General features: G+C 34.0%; 1 protein-coding gene across 2 annotated transcripts; it reads right to left on the bottom strand.

Annotated features, from left to right (window-relative positions):
- Positions 1-639: 639 nt before the first annotated feature.
- LOC115627414 (heat shock protein beta-1) lies at positions 640-14443 on the bottom strand. 2 transcript variants are annotated; one of them, XM_030523076.1, is made up of 6 exons: positions 14318-14443; positions 13914-14179; positions 5023-5049; positions 2654-2729; positions 1351-1446; positions 640-1279 (listed from the first exon to the last, which is right to left on the bottom strand). In XM_030523076.1, the coding sequence occupies exons 2-6, from the start codon at positions 14090-14092 to the stop codon at positions 1085-1087; spliced, it is 573 nt and encodes a 190-aa protein (XP_030378936.1). In that variant the 5' UTR covers positions 14093-14179; positions 14318-14443; the 3' UTR covers positions 640-1084. The 2 variants fall into 2 exon arrangements, with proteins under 2 accessions (XP_030378936.1, XP_030378937.1); XM_030523077.1 differs by lacking the exon at positions 5023-5049.
- Between the last annotated feature and the right edge of the window lie 2739 nt (positions 14444-17182).

Genomic DNA, 17182 nt, shown 5'->3' with positions numbered 1-17182 from the left:
GAATTCCTGTAATTCTGCTACCTGTTGCAGGACTACCTGGAACTAACCTATCCAAACATGTATGCACCTTTTTAGTCTTTGATATGTAATTGTTAATTCTGCAGAAAGTAACGAAGTACTTTTATTTTAATTTTCATAAATTTTCCAATCAATCCACAACTCAACAAATGATCTCAAGTTTTAGGTTAATAGTTATTTGCATCGAAACTAGGTTCGATTCAGACTGTATTTAAAATTGCTACTTTTCAAACCTCCAATTCCATTTTTGGGTGAGTTCGAACTTGGAATCACGTCGCAACCATCATAACAGAAGCATGATTGAAGAACTTTCAAGGTTATCATAAAATTTAATAATTGTCCTACCTAGGATCTTAAATTAGGATTCAAGATTTACAACAAAAACTTCCTGAGCTATTGAGCTATGGTCGATATCTTCTAAATACAACTATTTCACGTCTCATGAGCGCGAAGAAAACGAGACATCGCATCGTCCGATCCAGCAATGAGTGGATGCTTCTTCTTCTTGATATTTATTCGTCTTGTGCTTTGAATATTAATAATAACATACTGCTTGATTGTTGCTCTTAACTTTCGTTTATTTTCCCCATTCGAAAATCGAGTAACAAAAACGATCACCAATTACGACATGAATTATTAGGTTTAATTGTGAATACATTTTATAAATAAGAATTAAATTTAACAAATATAGTAATTTAAAGTTATTTATGAGTAGTAAGTAATTAGATTAAATTTAACTCAAAAATATATTTGTAAAAAAAAAAAAACGAAATAATCATAAATAAAAATAATCGAAGTATGATTTCACTTTTTAAATCATAGTGTAAAGTCAATATTGCGGTTTCTATGCGTATCTTCTTGTAAATATATTTTTGTTAGCCGCCTCGATGATTAGCTGTTGTTGTTGATGCCAACATAGCGGTAATTATTATTGTTGTTGTGGTGGTTGTAGTTGTTGCTGTTGCTGCTACTGCTGGTTTAGTAGGTGCTAAAATCACGTTTGGGACGTGCTTGCGGATTACGGTTATTCCAGAATTCCAGAACTGGGCTGCCTAGGGACAGCACCTCACTTGTGTGCGATAGGAATCAGAGTTTCGCCAGCGGTGAGCGCCGGCAATGGTGCGTCCACAGTGAGGACACCATCCTTGCTAAGGGACGAGCGTATGGATTCGGGATTCACACCCTTGGGTAGCAGGAATTCGCGATTATATTCCCTATAGACGCTCTTTGTGTCTGACTTCTCCTCGTGCTTGGCATGCACCTGTGAGTAGGAATAATTGAAGTTAATTAACCAAAAGGAAAAGTTTATAATCTTTTTGTAGAGTTACTCACCAATAGTTTCTGATCGACAGTTTTCACAACAATTTCCTCGGGCGCATATTGACTGACATCGAAACGCAATTTCAACACTTTGTTGTCACCTTCGTCCTGTAAACAAAATAGAATTTAGCGAATTAGTAATCTTTCTGCAACGAGTTCTTTTTGAAGAAAGCGACCAAGCAATACAATTCCACTTCGATCCTATTGGTCGGATTTGGTTTTACATAAACTGTGTGAGTTAAGCGAATTCCATTACTTATGTTATGAAAAACGAAAAAATTAACCAAATAAATTTCGACAAATGCAATTATGAATGACAATAAAGTCAATAATAGAGCTGGTAAGCTGTCAAATACTTTGTTTTATTGAACTGGTGCTTCAACTTTAATCAATTCTTATTGCCTTTGATTATTACAAAAAAAAAGTGGAATTTCAAAATCACAAAAATGCGTTTTTATGAAAAGAATTTTAAGATTATGTTCATTGCAAATAATTGATGATTAAATGTAAGTCTAATCTAGATTAAATTATGAAACCTATTCAACAGTTTAGAACTCGAAAGGACATCCAAAGCATTCGAAAATTAATTGTAGTTGCCATTTTATCGATAACATAACAATCCTTTTTCATTTAATTTTTAAAATATAATACTAAACGATTATTCAAATTTGCAAGGAACTTCGAAATACTAATTTTGAATTTTTAAATTTTCATGAAGGACTCTTTCGTAGCGTATTATTCTGAGTTAAATGATGACACCAATTAACTAATTTTAATATTACAAAAATTCCATTATCTTATTCAAAAGTTAAAGAATTACTTTTGTACTTAATTTGTGAATGATAATGTTTTTCAGATTCATAAACGAATAATTCAATCTAAATGTATTGTTAGAGAAAAAAAAGATTGAAAAACTATCTCGTTTCTTTTTTTTTTATTTCAAGAACTCAAACGTTATTATTTTATCTGGAACCTACTGTTATTAAACAACTTTCAGATCGAAAAAAATGTTTGAAATAGTTTTTTCATTTATTAATAATGAGATATTTTATGGTCGTAAGACAAAAATGTTTCAATTTGTTTTACATAAACTAAACAATTGCTTTTTCATTCGATTTTACAACTTAATTAAGCGAATTAAAATGGAAATGATTCTATTTGCTTAAAAATGTTCAACTTTTGATTTGATTTAGTAAAAAAAAAAAAACAAACCTACAAGCCAAACTATTGCAATTGAACTACTATGCGAACTGAAATGGGAATGATGTTTTGAATTCGCAAACAAACATGAGATTTGAAGAGAATTACTTCTTACCTGGATCAAGGGAGAGCTGATGTCCGACACATAGTTTTGCTTTGGTCGCGACGGCAGGGCCGAATTTGTTGTTGAGCTGAAAGTATCATAAAAGAAAGCAACTTTAGCTTAATGTTTCTAAAGTATCAAAAAAGTGCAATACTACATATATGTATGTATTTAAATACTGTCTTGCTTGCTATGAAAAAAATATATTCGCTTGTAGTTAGTTAAAAAATAATAATAATGAACATTAGGGAGTTACATACGTATGTAGGTATATCAGAGAATGAAACACAAAGTGTTGCCTAACTCCCAAGTTTGATGATATCTTAATCTAAACTAAACCAAAAACCATATAGTTTATATAGCTAAACAAACTGTACTATACTGCGTGTATTTATAAACAACGAAAGCAAACACAATCTTGCTGCATTCTCTGGAAATGAAATTCCATATGCAACAGATTTATTTATGGAAATCTATTTTCGTCTACTCTAACCCTGAAACTTCACTCCACTCCATACCGCTTCACTCAAAGTCTGGACCGGATCTGGTAGCAGCTGTTAATAAACATATGTAAAAAAAACGAATAATAATGCACTGCCTGTCTGCAACTGACAATAATCAGTATCTACACTATATATAGACAAAGATCTGAGCAGCAGCTGCGTTTTATCCCCAAAAATGAAACATCATTTTTCAAATGTTTCGACTAACGCCCACAATGCCGATGCAAACCAACTCGCAGCACATATTTGGATCGATTCTATCTGCATATATATATATATATATATATATATATATATATATATCTATCTATGTACTATATTTGTTTATTCATGGATAAATATACAAAATATTTCTTGCTCAGAGACTAAAGACAATGGTATAACAGATATTTATATGAAAGTGGTGCCAAAATCTTATTAAATACCTCGAATGGAAAACTCATAAATTAAAGCTACCTGGTCGCACATTCTACTTTTCTTTTTTATAACAGAAGGTCGACTCTCTGGCTGTCTGTGTAATTTATTAAATACGTTCCAAATCTGGTCTAATTTAGGGAGGCGTATAGCTCTGGCTGCCAAGAAATTATTGCCTACAGTCAGCTGTGATTTCAACGGATAACTTCTAATTGAAGTAAGCTAATGTTAACTGTGGGGTTAACTTTTCTACAGTCAGAAGAACACTAGGGTGGTGCAGGGTTCCACCAATTGAGGTTTATTTGGCGCTATCTCTGATTGTTTTCGTTACAACGGGCAACTTCTTATTTGGGAGAGTTAATTTTATTACAGTCTGTGCATTCCCCAAATCGGGGTCGAAGTGGCAAAATTTCGAACTGACATGAACTTAGTTGTCCCGATTTGTTTAAAATGATTATCAAAATGATTTCTGAAATAATAAATATGTTAAAAACTTTTGAAATTTTTTCTTAGTACCTTCGAAGATTGTTTTCACACTCTGTAATTGTAGAAAGCTTTTCATATTTTAATATTTGAAATATTATCATTTTTTCAATTTATTTAAAATGAAGATAATTATATCTCTGAATCGTCTACACTCTAAATATACGTTGTATTGTGAAACTTAACCCTTTTACTGCTGAAAATCTGAGAAGCTGGAAAAATTTAAGGTTTTTATATAATTTTCTTGTTAACAGTTTAAGTGAGGTTTCCAATACGTTTTTACTTTACTTTACTAACGAACGCCCTATACATATACATATACATATATGTACACTTTGTGGAATACTCGTGACCACACTTTACAGTATGTATTTATCTATAATTGCTTAGCATTAAGTATTACTAGTATGCCCCTTGCGATTATTTCAAGTTTTTTTTTAGCATCTTCGATCTGTTTAGAATCTGAATCAAATTTTTGAGTTTGTTGGCAACATGGAAAAAAAATAAAGCATGTACGCCCCATTTTCTGTGGTGAAATGTTTCTGTGTTGCATGCATTTAAAAATACTTATCCGAAGATCCACACATGTTTGAACAGAAAACATATATATGTACATACAGAACTGAGAGTGTGCTAGTATCTGTCTAAGTGTGTTTGTGCGGGTCTGTGTCAAGAAACTATTTGCGTGCATGGTTTTAGAAATGAATTTCTTAACCTCTAAAGTGTGTGTGTCCCCGAAGGCCTGTCATCCATATCGCGGTGGCAGTGCAGAGAATGAAAGACAGCCATGATTTCGAATTGTATTCATTATTTTTAATTTTTAGTTATTAGTAGAGAGGTGCGTTCAGGCGTTGCTAACAAAAGGTGACAGAAAAAAAAGAAAAAAAAAAAACAAATTCGGAAAAAAAATTAGAAAAACACACAAAACTAATGAAACGAACTACACGTGTGTTTATTGTTGCTTTGTTTTATTGAATATACCTGGTTGTTGTTGTTTTTTTAGTAGAGCTATATTAAAGCATTAATATTAGAAGAATAGATAGATATATACATCGTTCATTATTCAGGTTTTTACATATTGTTTAACGTTATCCGAAATAGCAGTAAACAAGCGGCATTGAAAAGTGGTGGAGGAAGAGAGATAAAGAAAAGAAATAGCATTTAGTTAAGTATTTGTTTATAATCGATTAGCAAATTAGCAAACACACACAAACACACACATTCATACTCCAAATGATGGCTTGTCGATTGAGACCGACTGAAATTATACTCTACATCTCAGCGAGTCAGAAACACTAGGAATACCAGAAATTAGTGAAAACAAAACCAGAGCAACAAATATCGATGTTGATTACCACTAATAGGAGCAATTCGAGCCATAACTAAAACATCAGATACCGACAGACCGAGTAATAATGCCTCAACGTGGTTGTGTAAGCAGCAAAAGCCATTCCTAACAAAAAGTCATAGTGAAGGACTGCAGCGGAGAAGGAGATGAGAACAGGGTATTTAAAATTCGATCTAGCACGACCTAAACGTTCCACTCGTTACTTTTAAAAAGTAAATTTAGGTCTTATGTCAGAAATATTTTATTGCTCAGTTACTTGAAAGTAAAAACGAGCAACTCTGTTCCCTCTTTTCATATATATTCGAACATATGTACATATGTACACATATAGAGCAAATAATTATTTAAATTATAATTTATATATTCATATTGAACATTCAAATATCGCCCAAATCAAACACATGCACACCTGATGTTATGCCATGGGCCATAGTGGGTCGCTCTCATTCTGATAAGTAGGCCAACATAACGCCATGCACCTTATCAGTTAAAAACAAATAGGTGAAGAAGCTAAAGTCGGGTGTCCCGACTTTGGAATACTCTGTGCATATGTGTAGAATAATTATGCATGTCTATGCGTGTTTGTGTCTGTCTGTATATGTCTCTTGTGCCTGTGCCAAGAAGCAACAACAACAAAAACAGCTGCGGGCACTGCTTGGTCATATATACATATATCGCTATAGCTTCCTGTTAAATCGGCCTATCAGAAACTTGGCGTACGGGCTTGTAATCACTAAATGGGGGTATTTTCAGAATTTTAATGAAATATTCTAAGAAATACGGAAGTTATGGGAAATCGCTAATTTCGGTGGAGAGGTGAGAGAGGGAGGGAATTTCCAAAATACAAATTTTCTGCGTATTCATATAAGGCATCTGGGACTGAAATTAGGTGTCCCTAGGTCTTAAAGTCTCCGAGATATAGGTGATTATACGAACGGAAAATCGGAAAATCCCCCATAGGGAAGGGGAAAATCAAAAAATATAAATCAGACTCGTATAGCGTACACACATAAGGCATATTTTAGCTTTTATAGTCTCTGAGATCCAGGTAGTCTCGTCTCATCATGCTGATCAAGTATATACAGTGACGAATAAAATTATTGGCACAGTTGGCATGTCTGACTTTAGCATAGTTTTTCTCCATGAAATATGGTGATATTTAAATAAAACAAATTTTATTCATATACAGTATTCAATTTCCCACTAAATTAATCTTATTTCATTCTTGTATATTTTTCCATTAATTTAAGAAAATTAAAAATATAAAAAAACAGCCGATTTTCTCTGAACAAAATTATTGACACACATAACCTAAAATACCTAAAATTAATTTAAAGACCGACAGACAGACAGACAGACAGACAGACATAGATCGACTCGTCTTGTCACGCCTCCTTCTGCCTGTTACATTTTCAGTTCGCAAACCTAACATACTCTTTTACATTTCATGCGCAGAGTATGAAAATGGAGCAGGGCTAATACAGTTAGTACAGTAAGTAACCGAGTGCCAAAAGCCAGCATCTGAGTACGCATATATGTATGTATGTATGTATGTAACGTAAGTGTGTGTGTGTGTGTGCGAAATGTAATCACCGTTGCCCAAACATCAGTCTCCAAAGCAACAACAACAAGAAGAACGGCGAGGGAGCAACGCGAAGTACACTTACTAACGGAAAGAGCAGAAGGTGTACTGTGTTTGCTTTTGAATGGCCGGCCAGCAGAGACACACGGACGCGCGGACAGAGAGACAAGCACTCACACACACACACACACACACACATGCATATAAATGAAACACACACTCAATGAGCGCCAGACTGCTCTGCTCGTTTGTTCGCTCATCGTCGATGGTTGATGATGTCATGCTTATGTATACATTTTTAATACACACACACACACACACACAATCCCGTACATACATACACATGTATGTATGTATGTATGTATGTATGTACATTAAAGCTTATTTGAAAAGAAATTTGAAAAGACATCGAAACGAAAAAATCTATTGGTGGTAAATCAGTTTGCGTTTTGATGTGCAATTAAATACAAATTTTGAGCAAACGTTTTTTTTACGCATTCTGACTAATTTGTCCACGTGCCAGTGCCTTAAAGGAGGACAGACGCACAAGCAAACGGACGGACGGGCGGACGGACGGACAGACATAAAAACGAGCCATTGGCATTTGAGGAATTGAAAAAGAAAATGGAAATGGACGCATACATAAATAAAATAAAGTCTTAGCGCGAACTACACACACATACTCACACAAACATACATACGTACATATAATATGTATGTATGTACATACGTATTTAGAAATGTGAGAGTGCCATAATATTTGCCGTAGCATTAGAATGGAACACGATATGAATTCTAAAGGCTGCGGTCATTCAACCACAGTCGATTGTGCCAAGAGATTAAATTTGATTTTATTGTAGTATTTGCCCCCACCTTGGTAACAAACAACTAAATTTTCCCAAGTTTCGTTCCCCGCCTTCTACAGATAAAAGAAACCAATTGATTTTAACTTCATCAGCTTCTAATCAAAGCAGTTAACCGCTCATTACTTATCGCAACAACAATATTAACTGACAGACAGACAGACAGCCAGCCACCCACACCCAATAATGCGACATTCCAACACATACATATGTATGTACATACATACATATATAAGTACAGATATCTTACATCAGCAGCTTAATAACACACGATCGTATGATCATCATCTCATCTCATCTTTATTATCAACACAAACTCAACTCTCAGTCGTGACTATAACAACAGCTCTTCCCATTCATTTGCGCGCTTCTAAAGCTATTTATTTATAACAAATGACTGTTCACTTGAAGCTCAATTGCAATTTATTTGCATATACACAGACACCCATATATAGTATCTCTACATTTTTATGTACATATACATAAGTACAAATATTTATTATTCAGTTATCATTGAATTTTTATCTGTGCAAGCTTATGAGAAATCAACGACTTTGAAAGATTATTGATATGCCAATTGGCATTTAAAAGTTGTATTCAAAATAAAATTGATTCAAGGTTCAAAATTAAGGATATATTCTTCATATTATTAAGAATACTGAGCAGGTAACGGTTTCTGTAGAAGATAATTTCTTTCTCCAATTTATCTTCTATAAAAATCTTTAACTGCATATAATTTTAAAAGGAGTAGATAATCTATTATTAATCTATCAACTATTTTTAAATATTAAGAATAATATGCAGATAACAATTTCTGTAGAAGAATCTTGTTTTATTCAATAATTTCTCTCCCTCTTTCGACAATTTTGAAATATTATGGAAAACTGTTTCCAATTGAAAATGTACGTTCTATTTAGGATATCTTTGTTATATTCTATAGAAGCAATTTGAAGAGGATATCTCTTAAAGACTCTGGTTATCATCTCTTTATTGTTGCTTGCATAGTAACTTTATATTTGAATTTTTTTTTAAATAGCTAGTAAATCTTTCTTAGATTCAATCAGCTATATAGGAAAATCTGCCAATCATACATTAAAGCATAATTTGTTTCCTAATTGAGGATCTGTTCTAAAATAAGTGAGATATTAAACTGCAAAAATATAATTTGGATTGTTAATTGTATACCTTGTAAACGGGCATCTGTTGATTTATAATTCATTTAGATGATCGAAACATTTTATTGGTTTTACCGGATAAGGGTGGCTGGTTGATGGGAAATATCTAGATTTTATAACTAAACGAATCTCTCTACATTATTCTGTTCTTCTGTCTCTTGAACAGAATAGACTTTGCATCACTTAAGAATTTAAAACAAGCATGTTTTGATTTAAAATTTTTGCGATGATCGAAGCATTTTGTTTGCTTTAAGCAATTATCGATGAGGGGAGGGGTTGAGTGGTTGGATGGGCGACAGGGTCGGCGGTGTCACCGATTGCAATGACAGGCGGAAATTGAAAGCAAAACGAAAACTTTTGGACTGCCCCACTTGTTCTACTAAAATTAAATTGAAAAGAGTAGAAATCAATTTGCTTGCCAGCTGAAATTTGTTGGCGCATCTGAATAGTTCGACGTGCATGGTCAAATGGACGGACGGGCAGACGGACGGACGGACGTACACACACAAATACATAAGTACAAACATAAATATGTGTATAGACAAGTGTATTGCATGTATGCTAACCGAAACAGATGACGGTGACGTGTCTGTTTATTTTTGGACGATGACAGCCGGCCACACACCATCCACACACACACACACACACACATTCAAGTATTTCAGTATTTTGAGTATTTTGAACGTTTTGGCATTTGAGCTGAAACAACTCCCCTCCCCGCCCCACCCCCCTCCGATGACCGCCTTTAACGATTAAACCGAATTCAAAACACAAACACTATGCGTGGGTGTGAACCGTTCCCCATAAATGGAGGCGTCTCTGACCCGCGTCGCCGTCGCTACTGACTGTTTGCCAGACTGTCCGATCGAAGCGAATATATATGTATATGTATGTATGTTTATAGTGTGCTTGCATTGGGGTCAGCAGGCGTATAAAAAATTGACTCGCTGACTCATTATTAATCGTGCGCGAAGGTCTTGCCAAGGCGCGCAAGCAGGTGGGCCAGGACACGCGTCCTTATCGATTTCATGACATATAGTATATATGTATTGTAGTATATATAAATGTGTGTGTGTGTAGTTATAACAACCAACACACAACACACAATCAGGGAAATGCAGTGAGTAAGCAACTCATTCAGTTGTCTAACAAAAGAGTTGCCCGCAAGCCCAAACAGAAACAGAAATTCAGGCTAATTTTGTTTACGCAAAGTTTGAGATACATACATATGTATCTTAACGGTAGAGAAGCTCGTCATGCACACGCAACGCCAGTAACTAAAACAAAACACTAACTCTCTGAAACGCCCCAATTTTCCACCATTTTCCGCAAAGTTTCTAATGAACGTGATAGCGCATCAAATCTATTGCCTTGAATTAGACAATTAAATGTAGATTTGGGTCAGATTGTCAAAAACTTCATATGTTAAGGTTAATGTCTTAATATCTACATATATAATAGATACTAAGTCCAAAAAAAAAAAATCACAGTCCGACTCTTCCACAGCTCTTGAACTAAAATAACTTTTTCAGAACAACCACGTTTTATTAAAATGCTCAGATTTTAACAAAACGAAAACTATAGTGTGACATTACAGAACTCATGATTACCAAGTTTGGCTGCGATATCGTAATGAACACAAAGGGCGATATTCCCACCGATTGTTCCTATGACAGTTATACAAAATAATGAGGCTATATATGATTTGTAATAAACTTAATCGGTGAGTGGAAAAGATAACTGCACAAACAAAGTGTAATGTCCCTAGATGTTATGGTACAAGAGAGCTCGACGTTCATACAGACGGACATGTCCATATAAATTTGTTTGTCACACCCCTATCTGCCGCAGACTTGATATACTTTTTTAATCGCTCGGCACAGGGTATAAAAACGGAAAGAGTAATTTACATTGAGAAAATTCTGACCCATAAATTTGTAATTTCAGCAACTTACACATACATATACATATATTTATTTTGATCTTAGCTTAAAGATTGATATGCTTAAATAGAAAGAAGTGAAATATTTGCTAGATTATAATAGCATATCGTTAAGTACCTTGAAGTTAATTCTACTAGTTAGGCAGCTATCCAGAAATACCAGAAATAACACAGTGTAGTATGTTCTACTAAATATATAAACTAAAAAAAAAAGAAAAGTCATCCCACCTAGGCAGTTTTGTATACAATGTAGAAGCTATACGATTACGTACCTAATTTGTAGATATTTCACAATACAAAGTACAGAAAAAGTTTATACATTTCACAATATTAAAAGCGAAACTTTTCTCTGTAATACTATATACATGTGAAATAATTGATATGAAGACAATTTTTTTTTTAATTTTGTTCCGAAACTGCTTTAGTATTTCGCCTTTCGCCGCGCACATTAATCTCAATACTATGGACAAGGTAAAAATTAATCAATTCTCGCATTTAATGGCAACATATTGCGGAAAATTTAAAAACACCATTGTCTAATTTTGCACATAAACGCCACATGTGTGTTCCAAATTGTTGTACTATACATATAGTATAGTGTATTGAAGAACGTGAATGAGCAGATCGGCTGACGCATAATAATAATTCCACATTGTTGGGGTGTACTCAAGTGTACCTGTTTTTGGCATATACTTGTATTTATATACTATTCTTATAGTATATATTCCTTTTGCTCGTAAATGTTGTACATTCAAAAATTTGCTGCTGTTACGGCCCATTGTTAACAAATGCTGTTGAAGCGTAAATCGAAATGCACACATGCCTTCATATCTATAGTCTCAATATTATTTCAAGTGTGTTTATTATTTATATACATACGAGTACAAGTATATAGTTTCTGAATTTCAACTCTAAACAGTAATTGACTTTCTGTGTGGTATATAATTTAAATTTTTGCATTCGAATCCAAGTGAGATAAGCTATCGAATTTCAATGAATTGGTAAAATATCAATTTATAGATAAGACATACATACATACATACTCTCGTATATGGGAACAAATCAGACAAAATAAACAAAGGCCTACAAAGTTAATTGTGAAATCAGAACAGGCGCGCTGAAGCAATAAAAAGGTGTTGTTATCGGTCGGTCCATTGCCGACCTATATGGGATTTTAAAATTATTTTTTGATAAATATATTTTGTGAACAATGGGATATTTTTTCTATAATAAACGCTTAAGTTACAAAAAGCGATTTGGGTTTCAATTAGAATTAAACACACAAATGTCTTTAAAATGAACTTTGTTTTAAAGTTTTTAGCCAAATGGCGTGCTATTTCGAGAGTGTTTTCAAATTTATGATAAATTTCATTGCACTTCTGCGCCATACATATATTTTTGTAGTGCAAATAAAATATCTGAAATTATCATTATCTAAGAATCTTAGGTTGCCAGAATACGATACACAATTATAGTGCGTAGCTTGCCAAAATATTTATGAGACCATAGCACCATGATTCATACTATAGGAATAGCGAGCCAACAGCAAGGACTATTTGAAAGTTATATGCCTATGAATAGCAAACAAACACATTTATGTTTATATGTAAATATGTACATAACTATGTACATGTATGTATGTGCAGTGCATGCAAGAAGGAAAGGCAAACAACAACAAAATTGGACAGCATAGTCAACTTTCCTTCTAGTCTCTTCGCTTGTCGTCGCTAAAAAGTTGGCAGCGAGCGCTAGATTGTAAATGCTTGAGTGCTTTAGCCACAAGGCAAAGAAAAAATGTACTGACAAGCTGGCAAGCGGATAGATACATGCATAATATATATGTTTATTTCTACAGTGAAGCTTCTGGAAGACAACATCGAATTTGGTTTTATTTGAGAGCTTACAATTTTGCTAAAGAAAACCTAAGCACGAAATATAATCTAATTCATTACAGATATTGAAATATCTATCAAAAGCAATTTGTGTACAACTACAATATTTCTTGGTTAAAATTGTCGATAAAACTCTAAAAATGGCTTCCAATAAAAGATACAAGTTATTACATTCATTTCAAATCATTATATAGTAATGCAACTGTATACATAAATTCTGAAGGAAGATTTCGCACGATTTTAACAGACAATTTGTCAGCAAAAATGTAATCAGCAAATTAAATAATGTATTAAAACGTAAAAAACATTAAGACCGATCAAATTTCTTCAAAATACTCCTTACTAAAAAAGAAATAGATTTTAACGCTTGATTGAAACTATTCAAACTATAATACTATTAAAAACAATTCCAACAGTTTGAAAATTTAAAACTCAATTTATTGCTAAATTGTTTTTCAATTTTAAGCAGCTGACGTAAGGAAAATGAAGACAGCCAACGCTGAATACAAACGTTTTCGAATAAGAAATTAGTCTAGTTATTGATACTTTGTAATTTAATTTAAATTTTGATCAAGCTCGAACAAATTATTAATCTTTTATTTTTAATCGGAGCAGTATATTTGATTAACAAAAGGCTCAAAAAAAAAAACCAAAGACCTGTTATCGATAGTTCGCTTTAGGCAGACCACACTGTAAATATGCAATGCAGTCAAGCTGTGAAGCGAACGCGCAACCACGAAACGGGCCAAAGAAATGTGGGGTTGGTTTTGCCGGCGCCGGGCATCCCACCAAGTCAGACAGACAATATACCGGCTCACGATACACACACACACACACACACGCACACGCAAACACCTACTCACTTGCACATAGACACACACATAGGAGAACATGCACACCTACTCACTCACTCATACACCCACACACAGCATAGCATTAAGACATTAAAAAATTAACAATAATAATAATTAGAAGAACCATAGCGCGCTATGTTTCCAGAACTGGCGGCAACGAGGCTATTATAATAATAATAATAACAACAGCTGCGCACACAACAAACGAACACCTACCTGGTGGACTCGAAGAAATTGGCCTCCCGATTCATCAGCTCGTGACGGAACTTGGCCATCTCCTCCTCCATTTTGCGCATTTCGGAGTCGAAGCGTTCCCGTATGCTGCTAAATTCCGTATCGATGACGCTGAAGTCGCCCAACTTGATGGGAATATTTCTTTTATTTGCCTCGGCCATATTTGTTCTTTTTGTGTTACTTATTCCTTAATTTGCGTTGAAAACAACAATACTGTGTGGGTTAGGGCGATGATTTGGTTTCACGAGCTATATGGTTACAAGCAAAAAATAAACAAACACACGCACACTCGAATTATTATTAATATTTCCTTTGAAGTTTTTAGTTAAATTTAGTTTAGCTTTGGCTATTCTTGTTTTTGTCCGCTTCAGATTTTGTTTGTTCACCTTGAGGTTCGTGCTAATCAGACGAGGAAAAAAAACAACACACAAACACAATAGAATTATGTATGTATGTTTATTCGTTGCTGCTGTGCCTTCGTAGCTTTATTACGCCGCGTTTGAAATTTTCTTGTAGACTCTTTTGCATTTCTGTGTGTTGTCGCTTTTATAGCAGCGCGAGCAGCCAAGCAAGAGAGCGCGAACGGAGAGCACAACGCACATGTGAAGCGTTCTCTTCTGCTCTTCATAATGTGTTTGGTATAGTGTGTGTGTATGTGTGTGTGTGTTTATTTATGCGACGAGTGACGGCAGCAGTGTTGACAATTTGGCCATTTCCCTCTAAATGTAGAGTTTTCAAGTAACTATAAAATTACAGCTAGGGCTTGGAAACTAAGCTGGCTCTCCGTTTACAAGGAAAATAGGAACAAAATAGACTCAAAAGAACCCTTTACAAACTTTTCATTTTTTTATAGCTAAATAAGAAGAATTAGAAGCAAAGTAGATTCAGAACTAAAATCACTTTATAAAACATATTCCGACTAAAGGGAAATTTAAGTAAATTGACAGAAAATATTATCATCAATGGACGCCAGTGCATTCTGAAGAAAAGAACTGGAATCACCTTGGTAGTTGAAGCAGGTAATGTTAATTAAAGACTAAACCCTTATAAAATCTTACAGAATGTTTAAAAATGCTATTTGCAGATCTTGCTTTTTTTAGATTTTATAAGAGAAGGCTTCTAGCTTTTTCTAATACTCTAGATTTGGCAACACTATGTGAGAGAAGTCAAAGGCAGCTATTTACCAATTGTGGTGCTGGCGTTTGAGACCAATTGACGGCATTATGATTATATCCAATAGTTTGGATTCACTCTGTTCAGTTCTCTCCCACTCACTAACTCACTCCTTATACTCTGAGAAGAGATATTCCCATTAGGTGATGAGATTTGTTGCTGCTTATAAAATGATTAATAACACATATGTATGTATATTCCTTCAAGATCCAGGCGGTCATACAGAAAAGTAGACAGATGGACACGGCAAATAGAAGGATTATTAAGCATGAGTGTTAATTTAATTTAATTTTCGAAAAATTCATTGTTATTCCTATCTTAGCTTAAAATCGGAATTTGCACACGTACTCAATAACATAGTAAATTAGCGATCCAAAACAAAAAAACGAATTAGCATCAATTAGTATTAATGCATTTCAAGCATTATTCGAACTCTCGCTTTTCTGGTGTCATATAACATTATGAAGCAAAGAGTATGTATTAATAGATATGATTCCAGAATAAAAGAAACTCAATTTTATAAAATATAAATGTATTCAATAAGCTGTCGATGTTAAACTATTAAGACTTGCGTATTGGAGCAGACCCACATAAGATACGCTTTATTTCAAATTTCGCTAAAATAAGGTAAAATTAAATTCAAAATATTTGCTGTAATATTATTATAGGAATTGTGCTGTTTGTATTTGATTTTGAAATTTTCGGTCTTTTGTTATTATTATTATTTCTCCCCGCTCTTTGTCGGGTAATTCTTAAACAAATATTGGTATCAAAGAGGGGAAACGAATTTCAAAATTAAACGAAAATTATATTTTGTCTAAAATATACATTTGTATACAATATTTTAAATATATACTATGAAAAATGGTTTAAAAATCTTTCGAAAAAGAACCAAACAATATATGACATAAAACAAATCTGCAAATAAAAGAAATCTGCACGTTAAAATTATAATATATGTATATTAATATGAATTTTTCTACTTTAAACTAAATTTAACAAATTTCTAATTTCATAATACCTATAGGCATAAAGTTCTTCTACATATACTTCTATAATTATTTTTAATTTCCGAAAAATCTTAAATGTAGGTCCATTCCTTTTTTTTCAGGGTATTCTAAAGCCAATTTTTTGCGGGGGTAGTCAATAGTTTGTTATATTATTAGTTTTGAATAGTTCCTTGTCTATTGTCAACTCTCCTTCTCTGCTCTCAATTTCCCTCTCTCCGACTCCCACTCACTCAATCACTCTCTCCCTCTCTCTCTCTCACACTGTGTCTCAGTCACACACACTTAACTGCCAACTCAAAGGGATTGAAGTGCAAATTGCGGTTTTGCTTGAAAATGCAGCGAAGAGGGAATGAAAAGAAAAATATAAATAAAAATGAAAACGGTTTAATTAATTACTATACTTCGTCGTGAGTTGAAAGAAACAAGTCGACGTGGGACTGCGGCGTCGCAACTGGTTTAAAATTATTACCTGCCGTAGTAGGCGATATTTTATTATTGTTATTTTTGAATATCGGTGTAAACCAATTGCGTCGTGAATGGCGGCAACGCTGTAACGGTCACCAAGTTTGGTTTTCAAAATTACGCATACGCCGCGTTGGCAATCAGACAAAGCAATTTGCCTTAATACGGCCAATTCGATTGCTGATACACCTTGAAGGCGACAGACAAGTTTTTGTTGTTGTTGTTGTTGGTTGAATTTTGAACAAATATGCATTCGTCACGACGTGTCGTCCCAGAGGCATCAAATAATTATAATTATGTATAAGTAGATACGCCCACGCCAGCGTCAACTGTTTGTCGCCGCTAATGCCTCTGTCCAAACAATGAACACATTTTCAGCGGAATTTTCGACCTTCAAGGCGACAGCGACAGCCAACAACGCTGGCGAAATATTGTACATATACTCGTATATTAAGAAAACAATTTTTCCCAACATTTAATGAGCCGTCGAGAAATTTCGCTACCAGCTCTATATATACATACATACATACATATGTTGAGTGTGTGTGTGCATATTATCATGATTATCTTAACGGTATATTTTATTTTCCTTTTTCACCTTTTTTT

Source organism: Scaptodrosophila lebanonensis, unplaced genomic scaffold (assembly GCF_003285725.1).
Source record: "Scaptodrosophila lebanonensis strain 11010-0011.00,11010-0021.00 unplaced genomic scaffold, SlebRS2 tig00000092-arrow-pilon, whole genome shotgun sequence".
In the NCBI taxonomy this organism is placed as follows: domain Eukaryota; kingdom Metazoa; phylum Arthropoda; class Insecta; order Diptera; family Drosophilidae; genus Scaptodrosophila; species Scaptodrosophila lebanonensis.
Note: the sequence above shows the minus strand (reverse complement) of the source record. Positions and strands in the feature narration are given on the sequence as shown.

Coding starts and splice junctions, on each gene's coding strand:
- LOC115627414 (XM_030523076.1), bottom strand. CDS start 14,092: ATGGCCGAGGCAAATAAAAGAAATATTCCCATCAAGTTGGGCGACTTC. Junction 5,050..13,913: donor AATTTCTTCGAGTCCACCAG/GTAGGTGTTCGT, acceptor GCTTTAATATAG/CTCTACTAAAAAAACAACAA. Junction 2,730..5,022: donor AAAAAAACAACAACAACCAG/GTATATTCAATA, acceptor TGATACTTTCAG/CTCAACAACAAATTCGGCCC.